The sequence below is a fragment of the Convolutriloba macropyga genome, chromosome 3, assembly GCF_964194025.1.
Source record: "Convolutriloba macropyga chromosome 3, txConMacr16.3, whole genome shotgun sequence".
Classification (NCBI taxonomy): domain Eukaryota; kingdom Metazoa; phylum Xenacoelomorpha; order Acoela; family Convolutidae; genus Convolutriloba; species Convolutriloba macropyga.
Genome location: NC_134470.1, coordinates 79,553,937 through 79,573,689, shown reverse-complemented (window position 1 = coordinate 79,573,689; position 19,753 = coordinate 79,553,937). Strand labels below are relative to the sequence as shown.

The following is a 19,753-nucleotide window of genomic DNA, read 5'->3' as shown; positions in this document are numbered from 1 at the left end:
CAACTGAATTCTAGAGTGGTGTGGTGCACAAAGCATTGGTTTTATTCTTGGGTCGTGACTTCGGAAAATTTTTTTGGAATCTCTTGATTGGTGGGCAAATAAGCTAAGAGAAGTGATTATCACACCCTGCAAAATACTTCATTCCGATTTTGGAAAGATTACTTGAAATGAGGTGAATTTGGCTTAGCGAGTGGAGTGTTATTTGATATATGCGGTGCGGGGTATACATATTTAGAAATGTTTAATTTACAGCTAGTTTTTGTAAATCGATTTTGCGGCGCGGGGGATAAATGAAATTCATGCGTATGTAAGCGAGTAGCAATTGTGCTTATTGTATTAATTGACTTTATAGCAGGTTCACTTTTCGGGGTGATTTGGGGTGCGAGATTATGGGCTTGTAATAGAGTATTTAAATGAGATGAGGGTTGACTAAAGTTCACATTTAATGAATTTATGGATGCGGAAATGAGATCTAGTTTGGCAACAATAAATTCTTCATCGTATGCAGAAACTTTTTAGCTTTTTGATTTGGATGTCGTAAAATGTAGTCCGCTAATCCGATTTTTGCCACTGGCATATGTTCAATATTGAATTGAACAAGGAGAAGTCAATCTATCCAGCGGGTTAGGTGACTATTGTATGATTTTTTAGAACGATTTTCTTTCAAAATGGAAAGAAGAGCTCTGTGGTCTGTGACTATTGTAAATGTTTTCGGTACAAACATTTTTTTGAAACATTCAATAGACCAAACTAGCCCAAAAAGTTCTGATTCGTTAACACTGTATCTGTATTCAAGAATTTAAAAATCGGGATGTAAATACAATCGGTTTCCATACGTCGACGGTTAATTGTTTGAGTGCCGCTCCAAGACCAGAACGTGATACATCGCATTTTCTGCGTTTTTCGAGTTGCGGGTTGCAGTGACTATTTTCAGTGGCGTTCGCAATGCGATTCTTTATTTCATAGAAACAATTCTCGTGTACATCAGTCCAGAAAAATTTAGCTGTTTTTTTTTCAACAAAGGACGTAATAGATGGTTAATTTGTGCAAGATTGGGAATAAACTTAACAATGCAATGTACGGAACCCAGAAGGGATCGAAATTTCTATAATAATTTTGATGCTTCGAGAGTTAAGATAGCTGAAGTTTTGCTCTCGAGTGGGGAAATACCAGATTGTGAAATATGATATCCGAGCCAGTCAATTTCTAATTTAGAAAAATGACATCTTGGAAGATTGTTCCTAAGATTTTCTTCATTCAAACGTTTAAGACAATTCAGAATATACTGTTACTGCACTTTTTGTGATCTTGTAGTAATAATTAAGAGGTCATCGGGAAAACTGTAGGTATTCTTTAAACCAACTAAAGTATAGTCAATGGCTTTTTGAAATTCCGCTGGCATGTCTGTTGAACCGTAAAACCCATTTTCGAAATTTCTTTATTAACTTTGATGCTTCGAGAGTTAAGATAGCTGAAGTTTTGCTCTCGAGTGGGGAAAGACCAGATTGTGAAATATGATATCCGAGCCAGCCAATTTCTAATTTAGAAAAATGACATCTTGGAATATTGTTCCTAAGATTTTCTTCATTCAAACGTTTAAGACAATTCAGAATATACTGTTTGTGCACGTTTTGTGATCTTTTAGTAATAAATAAGAGGTCATCGGGAAAACAGTAGGTATTCTTTAAACCAATTTAAGTATAGTCAATGGCTTTTTGAAATTCCGCTGGCATGTCTGTTGAACCGTAAAACCCATTTTCGAAATTTCTTTATTAACTTTGATGCTTCGAGAGTTAAGATAGCTGAAGTTTTGCTCTCGAGTGGGGAAATACCAGATTGTGAAAATTGATATCCGAGCCAGTCAATTTCTACTTTAGAAAAATGACATTTTGGAAGATTATTCCTAAGATTTTCTTCATTCAAACGTTTAAGACAATTCAGAACATACTGTTTGTGCACTTTTTGTGATGTTTTAGTAATAATTAAGAGGTCATCGGGAAAACAGTAGTTATTCTTTAATCCAATTTAAGTATAGTCAATGGCATTTTGAAATTCCCCTGGCATGTCTGTTGAACCGTAAAACCCATTTTGAAATCTGTATGTACCGGTCATATCGCCGCTGATTATATTAAAATTGTATTGATTAGCTGTGTTAGGGTCTAAATTTAATTGACTGTACGCCTACTATAAATCTAGCGTAGAGAAATAAATAGTGTTTTGCGACGCAGGTGCACTAATCTAATGAGATACAGATTCGATAAGCGTATCGATGTTAGACATCTGATATTTGTTTTTGTGAATTGCTTTATTTAATATTTTTGAATTAAGTGCAAGTTTAATTGACTGGTTGTTTTTAAATATAGCCTCTTTTGGGGAGATAAAATATTTATCTGGCAATTAGTAATTTTTATTATGTGTTTTTCGTCTGATAATTTCTTAATTTCATTATTAACTTTACCTTGTAAGTTGATGGGTATGCGTCTACCTTTCTGGTGTCGGGGTTGAAAGTTTTTGTGAAATTTCGATTTTGCAACATGGTTTTCTGAACGTCCAATACGGGATATTAGATTAGGGACTGTTAACGCAATATTTTCTTTGAATTACGGATGCGGTGAAGTTGCGTTGACATGGTTACCTGAAGACGAGGAGGATTGCGTTACTGCTAGTCCTAATTGGCCGAACAGATCCCAACCGATTAAGAATTTTAAGCCGTCAGCGACGACCGTGAATATAGCCGAACGTTACTCGATACAGGAGTTTGTATTTTGCCTTCAATGCGAATTGGTTCGTTCGAGAAAGTTCTGAGCTGTGGTTTTGCGATGTCGCGAATCCAGAATGCATATGGACTGCTATTGATCTCTCTTCCGACGGAAGTGATTGATTGATAATGCTGCACGCACTTTCGGAGTCCACGAGAAGTGTAGTTGAAATGTTGCCAACTTTGATCAGCATGTTCAGAGGTTCTATTTTTTCAATATCATTTTGAATGAGAGCGACCATATTGTCCTCCCCGCTGCTCTAGTCAGATTCGTAGAGTTTTGAAGATTGAAAAAAATTACAGAATTTTCAGGACAAGGGTCTTCATCCACCGTATTTACAGATCTCTTCTTAGAATTTTGCAGCTTCGAATTCTTTTGTTTTCGGCAAACTTTGGCGAACTGATTAATCAAGCCGCAGTTATTACTTGTTTTGCTTTTAGCGATTTACTTATCCCGATGGTTTTGATGCCAGTTTCCTCCACAGTTGGAACAAAAGAGATGTGGGCGATTGCCTTGTTTGTGGAAGTTATTCGAGAGTGACCAATTCGATGAACGAGATTTAGGGGGATACTAAATTGCATTTACGCTAGCTGGGATGAGGGTCTTATTTTGTTGTTGTATTTGATGCTGATTTTGCATCCCGAGTTCCATGTTTATTGCCAACTCCAACGCTTGCCTCGGCTCCGCTGTCTGTTTAAGGAGTTCTTTTTGAATCTCTGGAACAATTTAGTTGTTGATGAACACATCGCGTATCAGACTTTCCTCCTTCTTCTCAAAATCACAATTTTCCGCCAGTTCTTTGAGCTTTTCGTAGAATTGTTAGACAGTTTCGCCTCGGAGTTGCTTCGTAATCATGAAAACATGACCCGTTAAAAGTAATTTGCCAGGGTCGTATGAGAGCAGCCTCTACTATTTTCCAGAATTCAGCTGTGGACAAGGCATCGATCAATATATTTGAATTTTTGCAATCCAGTATTCTTCTTTCTTCCACCCCGATACTCAGATAGAGTATAAAAACCGGTTTTCGGTCCGCGACTTGCCAATATTCGTCCCCGCACATGCTGCCAATTAAGATTAACCTTTGACATTTAATCTGCCAATTCATCTTCTGTTGTGCATCACGAGCGTTTCGTTCTCTCGGTTTATGTAGAAAAACCAACAATTGTCTCCTCGTATATGCGTTCTCATGGTAGGTCAACCATCTATGGTTTCGGGTCGAGGAGAGTATCAAGATTGATATTTTTGCAAGAAGTGCCAGTTTGTATTGAACTCTCCACTTCTCCCATCTTGGTGGTGGGTCGGGTGTTGGTTTATCCCAGAATGCGTCAATTCCGAGTGGTGTTCGCTTGTTTGCTGACTTTTTTTAAATTCTTGATTTGTGCATGCTTTCGCGGTGTGAGAGCGTTTTACTGTGCGAAATAGATTTAGCGGTGTGAAATCACAAGTTGGTTATATCAACTTGCGGTGCGAGATCAAGAAAAGATAAAGCAACTGAATTTCAGTTGAATAGATAAAAAGTGTAACTGAAGTGCTAATAATCAAAGCATGAACGTATGATCAGACATTGCAGATCACGAGGCGGGAAACAAAAGGTAAAATGAATACAAAGCAACGCGTGAGAGGCAATTTGAGTAAAGTTGAATAAGAGGGAAATGTTGTCAACTTTGATCAGCATGATCAGAGGTTCTATTTTTTCAATATCATTTTGAATGAGAGCGACCATATTGTCCTCCCCGCTGCTCTAGTCAGATTCGTAGAGTTTTGAAGATTGAAAAAAATTACAGATTTTTCAGGACGAGGGTCTTCATCCACCGTATTTACAGATCTCTTCTTAGAATTTTTAGCTTCGAATTCTTTTGTTTTCGACAAACTTTGGCGAAATGATTAATCAAGCCGCAGTTATTACTTGTTTTGCCCTTAGCGATTCACTTATCCCGATGGTTTGGATGCCAGTTTCCTCCACAGTTGGAACAAAAGAGATGTGGGCGATTGCCTTGTTTGCGGAAGTTATTCGAGAGTGACCAATTCGATGAACGAGATTTAGGGGGATACTAAATTGCATTTACGCTAGCTGGGATGAAGGTCTTATTTTGTTGTTGTATTTGGTGCTGATTTTGCATCCCGAGTTCCATGTTTATTGCCAACTCCAACGCTTGCCTCGGCTCCGCTGTCTGTTTAAGGAGTTCTTTTTGAATCTCTGGAACAATTTAGTTCTTGATGAACACATCGCGTATCATATTTTCCTCCTTGTTCTCAAAATCACAATTTTCCGCCAGTTCTTTGAGCTTTTCGTAGATGTGTTAGACAGTTTCGCCTCGGAGTTGCTTCGTAATCATGAAAACATGACCCGTTAAAAGTAATTTGCCAGGGTCGTATGAAAGCAGCCTCTACTATTTTCCAGAATTCAGCTGTGGACAAGGCATCGATCAATATATTTGAATTTTTGCAATCCAGTATTCTTCTTTCTTCCACCCCGATACTCAGATAGAGTACAAAAACCGTTTTTGGTCCGCGAATGGCCAAGATTTGTCCCCGCACATGCTGCCAATTAAGATTAACCTTTGACATTTAATCTGCCAATTCATCTTCTGTTGTGCATTACGAGCGTTTCGTTCTCTCTCGGTTTATGTAGAAAAACCAACAATTGTCTCCTCGTATATGCGTTCTTATGGTAGGTCAACCATCTCTGGTTTCGGGTCGAGGAGAGTATCAAGATTGATATTTTCTTTTGCAAGAAGTGCCAGTTTGTATTGAACTCTCCACTTCTCCCATCTTGGTGGTGGGTCGGGTGTTGGTTTATCCCAGAATGCGTCAATTCCGAGTGGTGTTCGCTTGTTTGCTGACTTTTTTTTGCGTTCTTGATTTGTGCATGCTTTCGCGGTGTGAGAGCGTTTTACTGTGCGAAATAGATTTAGCGGTGTGAAATCACAAGTTGGTTATATCAACTTGCGGGCGGTGCGAGATCAAGAAAATAGAAAGCAACTGAATTTCTATTGAATAGACAAAAAATGTAACTGAAGTGCTAATAATCAAAGCGTGAACGTATGATCAGACATGTCAGATCAGATCACGAGGCGGGAAACAAAAGGTAAAATGAATAAAAAGCAACGCGTGAGAGGCAATTTGAGTAAAGTTGAATAACAGGGAATGAAGGGAAAATTAAAATGAACTTAATAAATACACTGTATTAAATTTTACTGGGCCGAATAATTAAAATGAGTATACATTTTCAGGTATCACAGTGTCTTAAATAAAAATTTCTCACTAGCACCCTCTTCGGTCGTTTTCTTTCAAATTCAGGGGCAACCAAGAAAAAAAACGGAAAATCGAAACTCATTTGAAAAATTTAGGCTGGTTTTTTAACATTAAAATTTGGCTCCGAAAAAATTTGGCTTGCAGAACAACCAAAAATTGATATGTGTGAATTGATAGTTGTGAATAAAAAGATAGACATAGTCATTTATAGCTCCATCAATATTTTTTATTTGGTTCTGAGGTTTGAAAAGCGACAATGTTTTTAGCCGTAGTTTATCCTCCAGAATAGCAAGTTAAATTTACTGCGCATAGCGGCATCTCTTAATATAGAGTAAATCTATAATTAGATGATCATAAATGTATAATAATTTGGATTTTGCTGCCAGTTTTTTTCGAGTATTCATACCTTGCAATAATTAGATATGGGTCTTCTGTGAGGCATATTTTTAACTACTTCATGTTGTTCATTAATAGCCTTTTTAATATACAGATTTCATATTTTAAAAATATAAACTTTTGAGCGTAATTGAAGTGTGAAGAGGCGAGAAAAAAATAAATTGTCTTTGAAAACTTAAGTTCTCATTTTTCCTCGAACTATTGTACGCCTTCGCAAAAGATGCCAATTTTTCTCCCATTTCAGCATTTATCAACCCTTCCGTTTTCCGGTTAGTTTTTAATACAAATATCTCAAAATCCAATAGTTTGGGGTCCCACTTTTTCCTTTAATAAGCATGCCTTTCAAATATACACTTTTCGAGCAGAAGCCGTTGGGGTTTTAGGTTTTGATATGGCAGGTCAAATCGAAAACTAAAATCTCAAGAATTGGTCTCCCAAATTATATTGGGTGTAAGTTCTCTTTTCAAAGATAGATTATGTGGCTTCGGAAATCGATTGTGTTTTCAGGAGCTTTATGATAATACCACTATTGTATCCCTTCACAAAATTATCAATCGGCTGAAATTAGCTGCCAGTGTCGCAAATGGTTCCCATCCGCAAATGATTTTGAGGGTTTAAAATAACTTGAGTTTTAAATTTTCTGATAATTTTCTTTGTAAATAATTTTCCATAGGTATGAAATTACAGTTCAAAATTTGTAGCAACAATTTTTGTTTTATCATTCGCTTTCTCTCACCGAGTTTTTGAGGGTGTTTCAGGTCTGTCTACATATTGGTATTGTTCAGATCCTTGTTCAACAAATGGGTATAGCAATTTTTGCGTTCAAAATGGCCAAAAATTGCAATTTTTGAATCTTTTGATAAAAAATCTTCAGCGGTGTATTCTGAAATTGTCCAGCTATGTTATTAACGCTGACAATTTTTTTTGTTCCTCATGGTTGAACGGATGTACAAAATTGAAAACTAACCTATGCATTGGGTTCTTTGAATTTCCTTTCTTTATTAATCTGATTATGTAATATTATTATTATTTCCTGCAACAAGTTTAGTGAACTGTAGCGTTGCATTTTGGCTGTAGCCAGAAATTTTGTTGTTTTTTTATCGGCCAGTATGTGGTTGAGAAAAGAAACCATTGCTCCTTTTTTCAGTTGTTTGTGGGTAGCCCAATGGTTGATATCACACCATTGCTAGACAAATCACTGCTAAAAGCTGCGGCAGTTTACCAAAGCAATTCAAAACTTTATTTAAGAAGAATCGGTAACGTGCGTTTGCACATAATGTTCTAACCTGTCAAATTCGTAAGGCTTTAGGAATTTGGCTTTATGAATTTTAAAAATTCCTAAGGCTTTAGGAAATTTTAAAATTTAGTGAAACAGGAACCAATTTTTGTTCGAGTTTTTAGAGAAAGACCAAACTGGTTATACTGAAGTAAAAACAGAGGGCTCTGTGTTTTTTGCCTTTAATCAAAAATGTCTCTCATCAGGAGTGACCAAGAAAAGATCGAAACTTTTTCAGAAAATTTTAGACTGCTCTCTTAACATTACACTTTGTTTCCGATAACGTTTGCTTCGGGAACAAGCAAAAACTGATAGTTTTTGAATAAAAAGTTAGATATAGTGATTTTTGCTTGAGCAACGTTTTTTTTACTTAATCAGTTCTGAGGTTTGAAAAGCGACAATTTTTTAGCGATAGTTTATCTTCCAGAAAACCAAGTTAAATTTACTTTGTGTAGCAACTTTTTTGAATTTAGATGAGTAAATGTATACTTAGATGAGTAAAGCTGTTTAATAATTTGGAATTTGTTGCCATTTTTTTCTTGTATACATACCTTGCAATAGTTATATATTTGTCTTTTGTTTGAGGCAAATTTTTCGAAACTACTTCAAGTTTTTCATTGTTAATGTTTTTAATAAACATATTTCATATTTTACAAATACACGTTTTTGAACGTAATTGAAGTGTGAAGAGGCGAAAAAAGTAAAATTCTTTGAAAACATGAGACTTCATTTTCCCGCGAACTATTGTACGCCTCCGCAAAAGATGCCATCTTTTCTCCCATTTCAGCATTTTTCAACCCTTTCGTTTTCTGGTTAGTTTTTGATACAAATATCTCAAAATCCAATAGTTTTGCGTCCCACTTCCTACAATGAGCATGCCTTTCAAATATACTCTTTTCGAGCAGAAGCCGTTGGGGTTCTAGGTTTTGACATGGAAGGTCAAATCGAAAACTAAAATCTCAAAAATTGGTCCCGAAATTATATTGGGTGTAATTTCTCTTTTCAAAGATAGATTATGTGGCTTCGGAAATCGATTGTGTTTTCAGGAGCTTTATAATGATACTACTATTGTATTTCTTCACAAAAATGTCAATCGGCTGAATTGAGATTAGCAAAAGAGCCAGTGTAGCAAAGGGTTCCAGCCGCAAATGAATTTGCGGGTTTAAACTAAGTAAAGTTTTTTTTGATATATATTTTTTGACAATAATTTTCCTTAGGTATCAAATTCCAGTTTGAAGATTGTGTCACCAATTTTTGTTTTATCATTCATTTTCTCTCCTCATAATTTAAACGGTTTTTTCAGGTTTGTCTACATGTTGCTATTGCTCAGATCATTGTTCAACAAACGGGTATCGCAATAAAACTTTTGATAAAAATCTTCAGCGGTACGTTCTGGATATGTCCAGCTATGTTTTTGAAGCTGACACAACCAATTTTTGTCGCTCATGGTTGAACGGTGCCTCATTTTTATCTCAGTCATTTTTCATCTACTAACAAAATTGTTTTATCAATGTATTAACCTCGTCTACTTTCCTTCCGAATAGAAATTAGCGAAAATAAAACCGTTCTTCAAAAATGGTTCAAAGACTGACCCGAGTTGTTACCGACCCATCAGTCTCTTAAGCTCATAATCGAAAGTGTTTGAAAAAAATTCATTTAATAGGATGATGCATTAAATTAAAATGTTTAAAAAAATCAAAGAAAATCAATTTGGATTTGAACAAGGAAAATCGTGCAAAAACGCTTTGATCTCTTTTACTGAATTTTAAAGGAATTCGGTAGACCAAAGTTTAAACGTGTTAGCATGTTTCATTGATCTAATAAAGAATTCGATACCATATGCCATAAAACAATGATTAAAAAACTCGAAAAGTACGGCTTCCGAGGGATTTTTTTGAACTTAATGAAGTGTTTTCTCGAGAATCGCCACCAGTACGTTGAATACAATAATTCTTTCTCACAAAAAGGTCCAGCTATGGCGTTCCGCAAGGGTCAGTATTGGGTCCACTATTTTTCCTGTTATACATTAATGAAATACATCTCCCGAAAGTTTGTAAGTTAAACAAAATGCAGATGATACTACAATTAACTCTGCTGCCAAGCAGAACGCTGGTTTTTTCTATAATGAAGTTAGGGAAACAAAGAGATGGTTTGAAGAGCATAAGTTGACAATTAATGACAAAAAAGCAGCTTCACGAATTTCAGAGAAAATACTGAACAAAGATTTTCTAGGTAAAAATGTACAAAATGTAAACGAAGTTACGTACTTAGGCATCAATTTGGAACACTTACGCACCAATTAGGCATCAAACTGAATTTTAAAACTCATGTTGAAAAAATAGCGAAACAGATAAGCAAGTTTTGCGGAGTTTTGTACAAAGCAAGATACTACTTTACAAAAAATCAGTTACTGCTTTTCTAAAAAAAGCTGCTTTTCTGGAAAGCTATGCCAAGTCTGTAATAACTTATGGTCTTGTTGTTTATAGTTGTACAACTAAAACAAACCTGAATGAAATTTTCAATCTGCAAAAAAGATTTTTCTGAGCAATATTTTTCAACGGAAATTTGATTCCGTTTATTCAATAATGAGCAAATTCAAATTGTTCAACATATTTAAACTGTATGTATCCAAAATTTTTTTTTGCTACTGGCAGACAAATCTGTTCATAAATTTCCTAATAAGAAAGAACTTCTAGCTAGACGAGTAACTCGGAATACAACTAAAGGATTTTTACCAAGCAAACGATATCATAAAGAAACAGGAAAAAAATCTTTGCAACGACAGCTCAGATTGGCTCACGATTATACCGCTGAAAACAACCTAATCCCAGATAATATTGCTAAAATGAACCGCCATCAGTTAAATTTTTGGACGAAAAGTTTGAAAAGTTTTACTTTCCTTTACATTTTTAAAAGCCAAAATTTAGTAGATATGTTTTTTTGACATGCGTTAGGTCTCCTCCAATATACTTCTGGGCTACCCACTCGATGAGACATAAGTCTCTTTGGGATGCCCGCCATGCAGTAACATCTATTATTTTACATATTTATATTGCTATATTGCTGTTCTGGTTAAATTCAAACGGATGTCCAATGTTGAAAACTAACATATGTATTGCGTTCTTTGAATTTAATTTTTTTATTAATCTGATTATCTAATATTATTAATATATCCTGTAGCAAGTCGAGTGAACTGTAGCGTTGCATTTTGGCTGTAGCCAGAAATTTGTTGTTCATTTTATCGGCCAGTATATGGTTTGACAAAAAGAAACCATTGTTCCATTTGTTTCAGTTGTTCGCGGGTACCTGATCCGAAGAAGAGTGCTGCCCCAGCTGGGCGCCAGGAAAGAAGCGACTCTCATGATACAGTCCTGTAAGTCTTCGATCTAATCAACTGTTTCATACTGTCAATTTCTCCAGTAGAACTGCAACGCTTATCATCGTTTTTGCTAACGCTTTCGTAATTTTAAAGTCTTTACGAACTTCTGGCTCGACCTCTCGAACTGTTACGTTAAAAGCCAGAAGTCCTCAGTGACTTCAAGCAGAGTCACGTAATCTACACTTATTGATCATATGGCATTCATATTGCGTTCAAGGTTAATGCATTTAACTTTTTATCTCCAGAGATCATAACTTTGAAACATCATTGTTCATCTCATCCATTTGCAACACCGTCTACTAATAAAAAATTATGCACCATATAATTTTAATTCCATAAAGTCAAAATTAAAAATTTAAAAGTAAATTTTCTTTTAAATAAATAAATATACAGACTAAATAAAGTTAAAAAAATGACACCAATTTCGGCGCCATTTTCATTTGACTTTTAGTATTAAATTGCCGCCAATTGAGTTCAGCTGCTTGAAATTGTGAATGAGAGAATTTTAGATCACGCGAAATGCAAAAAGTCAAGGGCGTACAAGTCACTCGAAAAGTCAAAACTGTCACGCGAAAATTTTGCATAAAAAGACCAACACGGTCACATTTTTGCTTCAAACTTCGTTCGAGAGCAATTAAAAAGCTTCAAAACTATATTTTATTTTTCCCCTTTAAAAAAATAATTTTAGCTTGGCGTGGGTACCTGGTCCGTCGCAAGTACTCGGATGCTAATTGGAATGTGAAATGGGGTAAATTGGCCAAGCTGAAGGCAGTCATAATCTTACAGACTTACGTGAGGGCATGGAGGGTCAGGGCACTCTATGACAAACTCAGATGTCTTCATTCTCATCAGGAGAACCAACAGCTGTACTTTGTTATACAGGTGTGAAATATTTTTTAGTCAAAACGCTCTTTTGAAATACAGTTTTACGAAAATAAGGCTATGGAATTTAATGAGAATAACTAAATTTAGTTTCAATTTCTTGCTCTTATTAGTCGCACCCTCTCGGACTAACAAAATCTTAATTTGAGCATTTTTTTAAGAGTTAACAAACAGCGATGCATGTTTTTTTCTTAAAATTTTCTATAAATTCTCTGAATATGTTAAACCAAAAATCTCCTTTTATAAAATTAAATCTGATGTCGAAAAAGAAAATCTCTTGCGACACAAAGACAGGTTCTGCCCGCGTTCGTGCTCAGGACTTATTAAATAAATGGTCATTACAAAAAATTATTGAACCAATGAAAACGAATTTCTTTATTTTTTAATATCATTTTTATATCAAATGTATCACGTTTTGGTTCATTCGGATGCCATTTAAAAAAATAGCTTGATGAAAATAGCTTTAAGATTTATTGAAAACATTTCCATCAAAAAAACTATGTTAAGACAAGCAAAAAGGAGCTGTAATTGAAAAGTTAAATTTTTGAGCCAATCTGACGTTTCTGTAAAACATTAGTCGAGCTTGAAAAATCGTTTACACGTCATAAAATCGCCTTTATTTGATTTTCTGACTCGATAAATTGTTTTGCGAACTTCATTCCACTGTTTTCCGGTATTTCTAATTGTGGCCAAGTTTGTTTGTAGACAGAGGAGCTGTTCGAAGAATACGAGGACAAATTTAGCAAGACAGCTAATGTCAAGGTACCTCTTGACCAAATACAGCCCATTTTGACTCCGGACGGACAGAAAGCAGGTCATTTTCTTCATTTAAAGTCCAGTTAATAGATATGATATAGTATGTTCAACGTTAAGTCTTGAAAGCCAATTTAATGTAGTTAGTAGTCACATAACTCGTTGTTATGATCAATTTCACCGGGTTGCTCATCGTAGAAATTTCTTAAAATTCGTAATAGCTGATATATGATTCTCAGTACCCTATTCGAGAGCTGAAATTGATGAAAAGACCTATGAATTCCAGGTGGGGGGGGGGGGTAAATATTGAGTTAAATTACACGGTCGAGGACCCTAGTTAAAGTCAGGTTAATTCTTTTCATAGTTCCATCCAAATTCTTTTCATACAAACCTCCATCCAGCCAAAGTCACATTACGTCCAATCAAATTCTTTTCATACCCAATTATCTGTCGAGAACAGTCTGTCCATACCTTAAATCTGTCGAGGACGGTCTTTTAATAATTCCAGGTTTCGACTAGGGCAGTCATGGTAGGTCACAAATGGTTTGTACCATTTCTTGGAAGTCGGAGATAGGAGAAAGGTTATCATTTCTATGGCATCATATATGATCCTTATATTATAAATAAGAAATGTCAATCAAGGTCTATTGAGAAGGCATGAAAATTTATGTTTTGTAAGGTTAAGGTTCTGGATAAGGGGGGAGGGGTGTATGTATCATTTAACAAAACGAATGATTTGATGTAATTGGTATTAACAGCAATGGTTTTTGTAGCAGAATTACCGCTGCAAGAATTGTGTGTGCTCAAGTATCTCTCAGAATGTGAAGAGAGTTCTAAAAGAGGATCCAACTTGGCTGATGACGTCAATAACCAGATGAAAGAGTTAGTTCGATTGTTCAGACTTCCGGATCTTTTCCCTGTTTTGGCCACAAACCCTAGCCATCCCGGGTCTTTCACCCCCCCCCCCCCCTCCCCCCATCTTAGTGGTCTGATAACCTATAGCCTCCCCCCCCCCCTCAATCATGGTAAATAAACCATAGTGGGGGCTATAATTTCATGGGGGCTATAATGGGAAAGACCCACCACCCCTCCACGCGTTATAAAGCCCGCACCCATTACACCATTACATAAGTTAATCAGTTTATAGAAATATGTCACGTGCGCCTGCGGGCTCCAATAGAGATGTACCTGTTAATCAGGGGGGGGGGGGCAGAAGGGATAAGATGCAAACATCCTAATTATCTGAATTTGTTTCTTATCTTATGCAATGATGCCTTGTTTTTGTGAAGCTGTGGATCAGTACAGGTGTTCAAAATTTCAAGAATTACTTGACAGTAATAGCTACGTCAATACTTGCCGTAGAGGGCTCAAAATGTTGGCTGAAAAAATAAGTTGGAAAGTAGTAGCTGTGATAATGAAAACCAACCGCCTTAAAAATTTTGGATCTTTTCCGTTTGTGCCCCCCCCCCCCCCCCCAGCTTAGTGGGTGCATATTATTTGCAACCCCCAGAGGCACGTGCAATATTTTTACATAATGATTTACTATGTAATGACACGTGCTCTGTAACTGAGGGGAGCATAACGTACTGGAGGGGGGGGGGGGCACAAACGGAAAAGACCCAAAATTTTATTAAAGGAACCGACAATTTAAATGAACCAAGGGGTATTTCCGCAATTATGAAAGACCCAACTCGCCTTTTTAAGTTCTTCGAATTATGATCTGATTGAAAAAAATTTTTCAGGTGCTCTGTGGTGAACATTAACTACGACACTGCCGCCGAATACGTCAAAAGTGACAGATACAAGTCACCAAATGGCGCACTGTACGGTTTCGGATTTCATCAGCCAATCTCATTGGACGACGACTTGGCGAACACTTCTGTCAGTGACGTAACAACTGGAAAAAGTACCATATATGGTAACACTAAGGAGGAGTCGGTAGAAAGCGAGAAAAAGGCTGACGACAATGAGGACGAGGAAGATTTTGACAATTCTTCGGTGGAGGGCGAGAAGTTGCTTAAACGGCCTTCAGCCGGTCGAGACAGTTTGCGCGTGAACAAAGAGAGATACATTGACAAACAGAAGCAAAAACGAAAGTCCAGCTTAGAGAGTGGCGATACTTTGAACTTGAATGTGAAACTTCACGCGTCTATGATGATAACTGAAAGTGGCCAGGCTGAAAAAATTGTGGAGGACAAAGTGTCATCGTCAGTACCTGCAAGTTAGGGTTTTACCAGTTTCACATCTATTATGGCTTGTTTGGATCTATTCTGCACCCCCCCCCCCCAGTGTTTTTTATGACCCCCAGTTACAAATTGTATGTTGTTATATAGCACGTTACTATGTGAAAATATAGCACGTGCGCCTGGGGGGCGTAAAATATATAAGCCCACTAAGCTGGGGGGGGGGGGCAAAACAGAATAGATCCGGCTTTTTTATTCAAGTCAACTGAGCATTTTGTAGATCGAATTTCCAGCAAACATTTAGTTTTCATCTTATCAAACTGATAACTTTTCGTGAGAATAAGATAATATCCGTCCTCGGAAACGAGATCAAATTCTGCTTAAGCACGAGGGGGGAGTTATGCCATTAATTTGCAACTAATTTCCCTTAGACCTGTACTAGCTCTAATTGTACGGTTCACTGCAGCTACAGACAGGCGTAAAATTATGATTTAAAGGGTCTTTTCCAACTTAAGGACTGTCAAAGATCTAACATAGCATAGCAGAGCACATCGAGTTTCAAGAACTCGAAGGGTTAGATTTGGAGTTAAATTGTTATATTGGCACATGTAGAAAAAGCGGATCTATTCTGTCCCCCCCCCCCCCCCAGTTTAGTAAGCATAAATTGACTCCCAGGCGCACGTGCTATTTTCTTACATAGTAACGTGCTATATAACAACATATACAACAAATAATTTGTAACTGGGGGTCATAAAAAACAAAGGGAACCGAAACAGAATAGATCCGAAAAAGCACGAAAGGACTAGATCTCTGTCAAATGCCTTTAGTTTTTCCCATTTTATCCCGTTCTTGTGACAGCAGATGTCCTTCATCAGACAAAAAACCCTCTAGGGAAAAGTAGCATAAAGTTGTATTCAGGAGAGTATTGAAAACGAACTCGAGACTCGTACAAATTCAACAATTGAGACATCAGTGCCCGAAAGAGAAAGATCGAAATAGAAAGTTGGGACTCTACTGTGAAATCAAACTCAGTTCGGAATTGATGAAGTTATTTTAGAAATTTTCCCTATTCATCCAGACTTAATTGCAACAAGGATGCTCGTTAATGTGCGTTCGCACATGATGTTCCCACCCGAGCTCATCTACGTTTTTGACTTAATGGTCAACCAAATAAGGAGTTGAAAATAACTGAGTTTTAAAAAAAATTGATTCAAAACCTAACTACTAATTGAATTACATAATGCCATGCCTTTTTACAGCGCTCATAAGATCTGCCATTGAAAAGATTATGAGAAAAAACAACAAACAACAAAATAAGCAAAAACAAAAAATTTTACGGCAGAAACCCAATATATAAATTGAAAAGAACCTAGTAACAGCGTCAAAATGCAATCAGATAAATACTTTACTACACAAATTTAATTTTTCCTAACTATACAGCAGATGGATGTTTTCCTTAATGAGACTAGGTAACAGTTCATCAAAAAGAAGAAAAAATGAGGTTAAAATCAAAAACCAATCAGTGTTATTAAAAACCAAACAATTTCAAAAGTCTAAAAAATCTTTAGCTTATAATAAAAAAATTCTTGAAAAATTTACAAAGTCATTATGAAACCAATGGGACTTGTCTTTGGTAAGACTTAGTCATCAGAATTGGCTAAAGTTGCAGAAAATCTCAAAAAATTACAAACAATTTGCAAAAACCCAAATTATTGAAGTCATTAGAATCATTTGCTATTATCTGATTATTGTGTTTTCTTATTTCAAATTTTATTTATACTAATTCAGCTAAAATTGTACTGAAAGAATAATCACGTTCATTTGGTCCACATTTGAAAATTATTGGGATCTGTTATTACTTGAACGTGTTAAAAGAAGAGAAAAAGAAACACCAATACACGACTCACATAATTTTTATGAAAACGCATCTTGTCCATCAAAAAAAACATACATCAGTTACGACATATTATCAGTAGTGTTAATTTTTGAAATTCGAGGAATGGGATGGGATCTTTCAACGACGAGAATTAGTTAAAAGTTGACGAAAAAAACAACAAAAACTGAAAAGTTTGAAAAATCTTTGAAAATGTTTAATATCATAAACTTGAAGACAATTCTCTATAAATTGACTGCTTCGAGTAACATCATTCATTTAATAGGCAATTACATGTTTATGAGAATGGCCAGTTTTTTTCGGCTACCTAAAGAATAATGAAAATGCAAAAACAGGCCTGTAGGGAATAAACTTTTCAGTAAAAATTTTTCTATTTTCAATTAATTTTTTAACAACAGTAGGATTGTTTTTATTGTTACAAAATGACTTGAAAAACAACAATTTTAAACAAATATATTAAAACCACGAAGTGTTTTAGAAAACCACTAGTATCAAAGCCGTTAAATTGAATAGCTTTCAATGGAATTGAATAAACACGCTTAATTCTTCCTCAATGGGAGGGCAAAGATATTTTTTTTCATAGGTCACCAATAACTCATCACAATAAGTTGTATGGCAATGAAAACTACATAAAGACCACGAAATTGTTGAGAACACCCATAGTATCAACGTCTAAACGGAAGCCGTTAAATACTCTAAATTATGTCTGGATGTGACGACAAGAATGTTTGTCATTCCATAGTTATCAGTAAGGCCTTGCAACAAGTCATTGACTATGAAAACAAAAACAAATACAGGCAGAATCCAAAATTCAGTGAGAAGTGCAAAAAGAAAATTTCGAAGCCATTTAAACCATAATCTTTTCGCGTAAAACTTTTGCTACGATCCTTTGAACGTCTTTGGAGCGTCAATTTTAGGATAATGTACGCAATATGAATTTGCGCAAATGTATAATAAATTATAATAGATTACGCAAAAAACACAAAAATTACAAAAAAATATGAAAACTAGTGCATCGAAGTCAAAAAACCAATAGTTAGAAGATAAATCGCTAACTAGATAAATTGTTGTTGAATTAGAAACGAAAGGGGTTCTGTCATTACTGAGACTGACTTACAGTTCACAATAAGGGGTTTAAGATTGATTAATGTTCAAAAAAACTTCAAAAAAATTTTTTTAAAGACTTAACAGACATTAAGTTCAATTGCTTTCAACGGAGGTTTGTAAAAACGCACAGTTGTGCCACGATATGAGTACAAGGATGTTTTTCCTATATAGGTAAATAATAGGACATCACAATATGTCTTATGATTATGAAAAAAACAAATACAAGAAAAAACCAAAAATTATCGTAGAAAAGTGCGAGAAGAAAGTGTCGAACTCATTTAAACCATAAGCTTTTCGATGAAAGCTCTTTCTACGATCCATTTAACGTCTTCTCTAAGCCAATGGGAACTATCAATATTAGGATAAGGTAATAATATTTCAAAAGGAACCAAAGTTACGGAAAAAATATACAAAAACTAAAAAAAAAATATGGAAACTCGTGCATCGAAGTCAAAAAACTAATAGTTAGAGGATAAATCGCTGCCTAGATAAATTGTTGTTGAATTAGAAACAAAAGCGGTTCTGTCTTTACTGAGACTGACTTAAAGTTCACAATAATATGTTTAAGACTGATTAATGTTCAAAATTATCACTAAAAAATAATTAAATGCAGGCAAAAACCAAAAATTCTGTACAAAAGTGCGAGAAGAAAGTTTTTCAGCCATTTATACCATCCATTTTTTTAATGAAAACTTTATCGATTATCCATTGAACGTCTTCGCTAAAACAATGGGAGCCATCAATATTAGGATAACATGATAAGATTTCAAAAGGAACCAATAATACGAAATGTCCAAAAATTGGAAAAAAAATGAAATCTTGTGGCATTGAAGTCATATAACCAAAAAGTTAGAAGATAAAATCACAAACGAGAACAATTTTGGTTGAAGTAGAAAGGAAGGGGGGTCCTATCTTTATTGAGACTGACTTACCAATCACTAAACTGAGTTTATGATTAGTTAATAATAAAAAAGTTTCCAAGATTTATTTTCAAAGTCTTTGCAGCCATTAGCTGTCCACTCAAAGCACTAGATTGGTGTCTGTTAATGCTCATTGCGAAACCTATTGCAAATTTAGTCAAGGAGTTTATGCCATAGGATTCCGAAAAAACTATTAATACCTCAAAAAAAAGAAAATCAAAATTTCATTTAATATTACGAAAACAGATAAGAATTTTAAAAAAACATGAGCGGTTCTTTGGAACGATATTTTTTGTTCTTTGGGCGTCATTTGATTGTAAATGAGGTTTTTTAAACGAAACCTGGATATGAAAAGTGACTCGTTTCTGGGTGACTTGAAAAAACAAAAAAAGAGCTCTCAAGTAGAATTCGGATTCTTTTTTATAGTAAACACTAGTCCAGAACTAGTCTTTTTATTGGCTTCCGTCTATTAGGAACAGAAAATTGTTTTTTTTTGTGGCGTGATATGTATTTTTGAATTAAAATTTTTTTAGAAAAATTGTTATTTCAACAAAAGTTACGGTAAAATTGAACAAAATGAACCGAATATCCCGTGTTCATATGAAATTTTAAACCTCGATAACTACTCAAAGAAAACGAAATTCACAAAAACCTTTTTAATTTCGAATTCTGCGTTGGATGGGCTTTTTAATGATATCACTTACATTTCTCTACAATGAATATATCGATCGGCCAAAATTGTCTGAACAAAAAAACCATTTGAGTATATAGTTCTTCCCCTCACAATTTTGGTCGGAACTAAAACACTGACTTGAGGAATTGTCGAACACTTGTATTAATAATATTCCGAAATCGAAGCCCCGACTTATGAAAACAGTTTAAAAGTCTGATGGAGGGGGTTGACTAACTTATACGCAGCGATAACAACTTTTACCTGTGAAGAAAAAGT

The 19,753-nt window shown here is 35.4% G+C and overlaps 2 protein-coding genes across 3 annotated transcripts in view; one reads left to right on the top strand and one right to left on the bottom strand.

The window, feature by feature from the left end:
* Positions 1–19,753, bottom strand: part of LOC142336504 (protein SSUH2 homolog) — a 611,495-nt gene that overhangs the window by 516,064 nt on the left and 75,678 nt on the right. The gene's annotated exons all lie outside the window — the stretch shown is intronic.
* The window catches only part of LOC142336498 (myosin-IIIb-like), a 76,664-nt gene that overhangs the window by 56,422 nt on the left and 489 nt on the right, over positions 1–19,753 (top strand). Inside the window, exons 24-28 of one of the 2 annotated variants that reach the window (XM_075385385.1) lie at positions 10,979–11,059; positions 11,754–11,947; positions 12,653–12,761; positions 13,477–13,582; positions 14,443–14,921. In XM_075385385.1, coding sequence (XP_075241500.1) covers positions 10,979–11,059; positions 11,754–11,947; positions 12,653–12,761; positions 13,477–13,582; positions 14,443–14,921 — 969 coding nt within the window. Of the gene's footprint in view, positions 1–10,978; positions 11,060–11,753; positions 11,948–12,652; positions 12,762–13,473; positions 13,583–14,442; positions 14,922–19,753 lie in introns of both variants that reach the window. The other variant, XM_075385384.1, reaches the window with a different exon arrangement.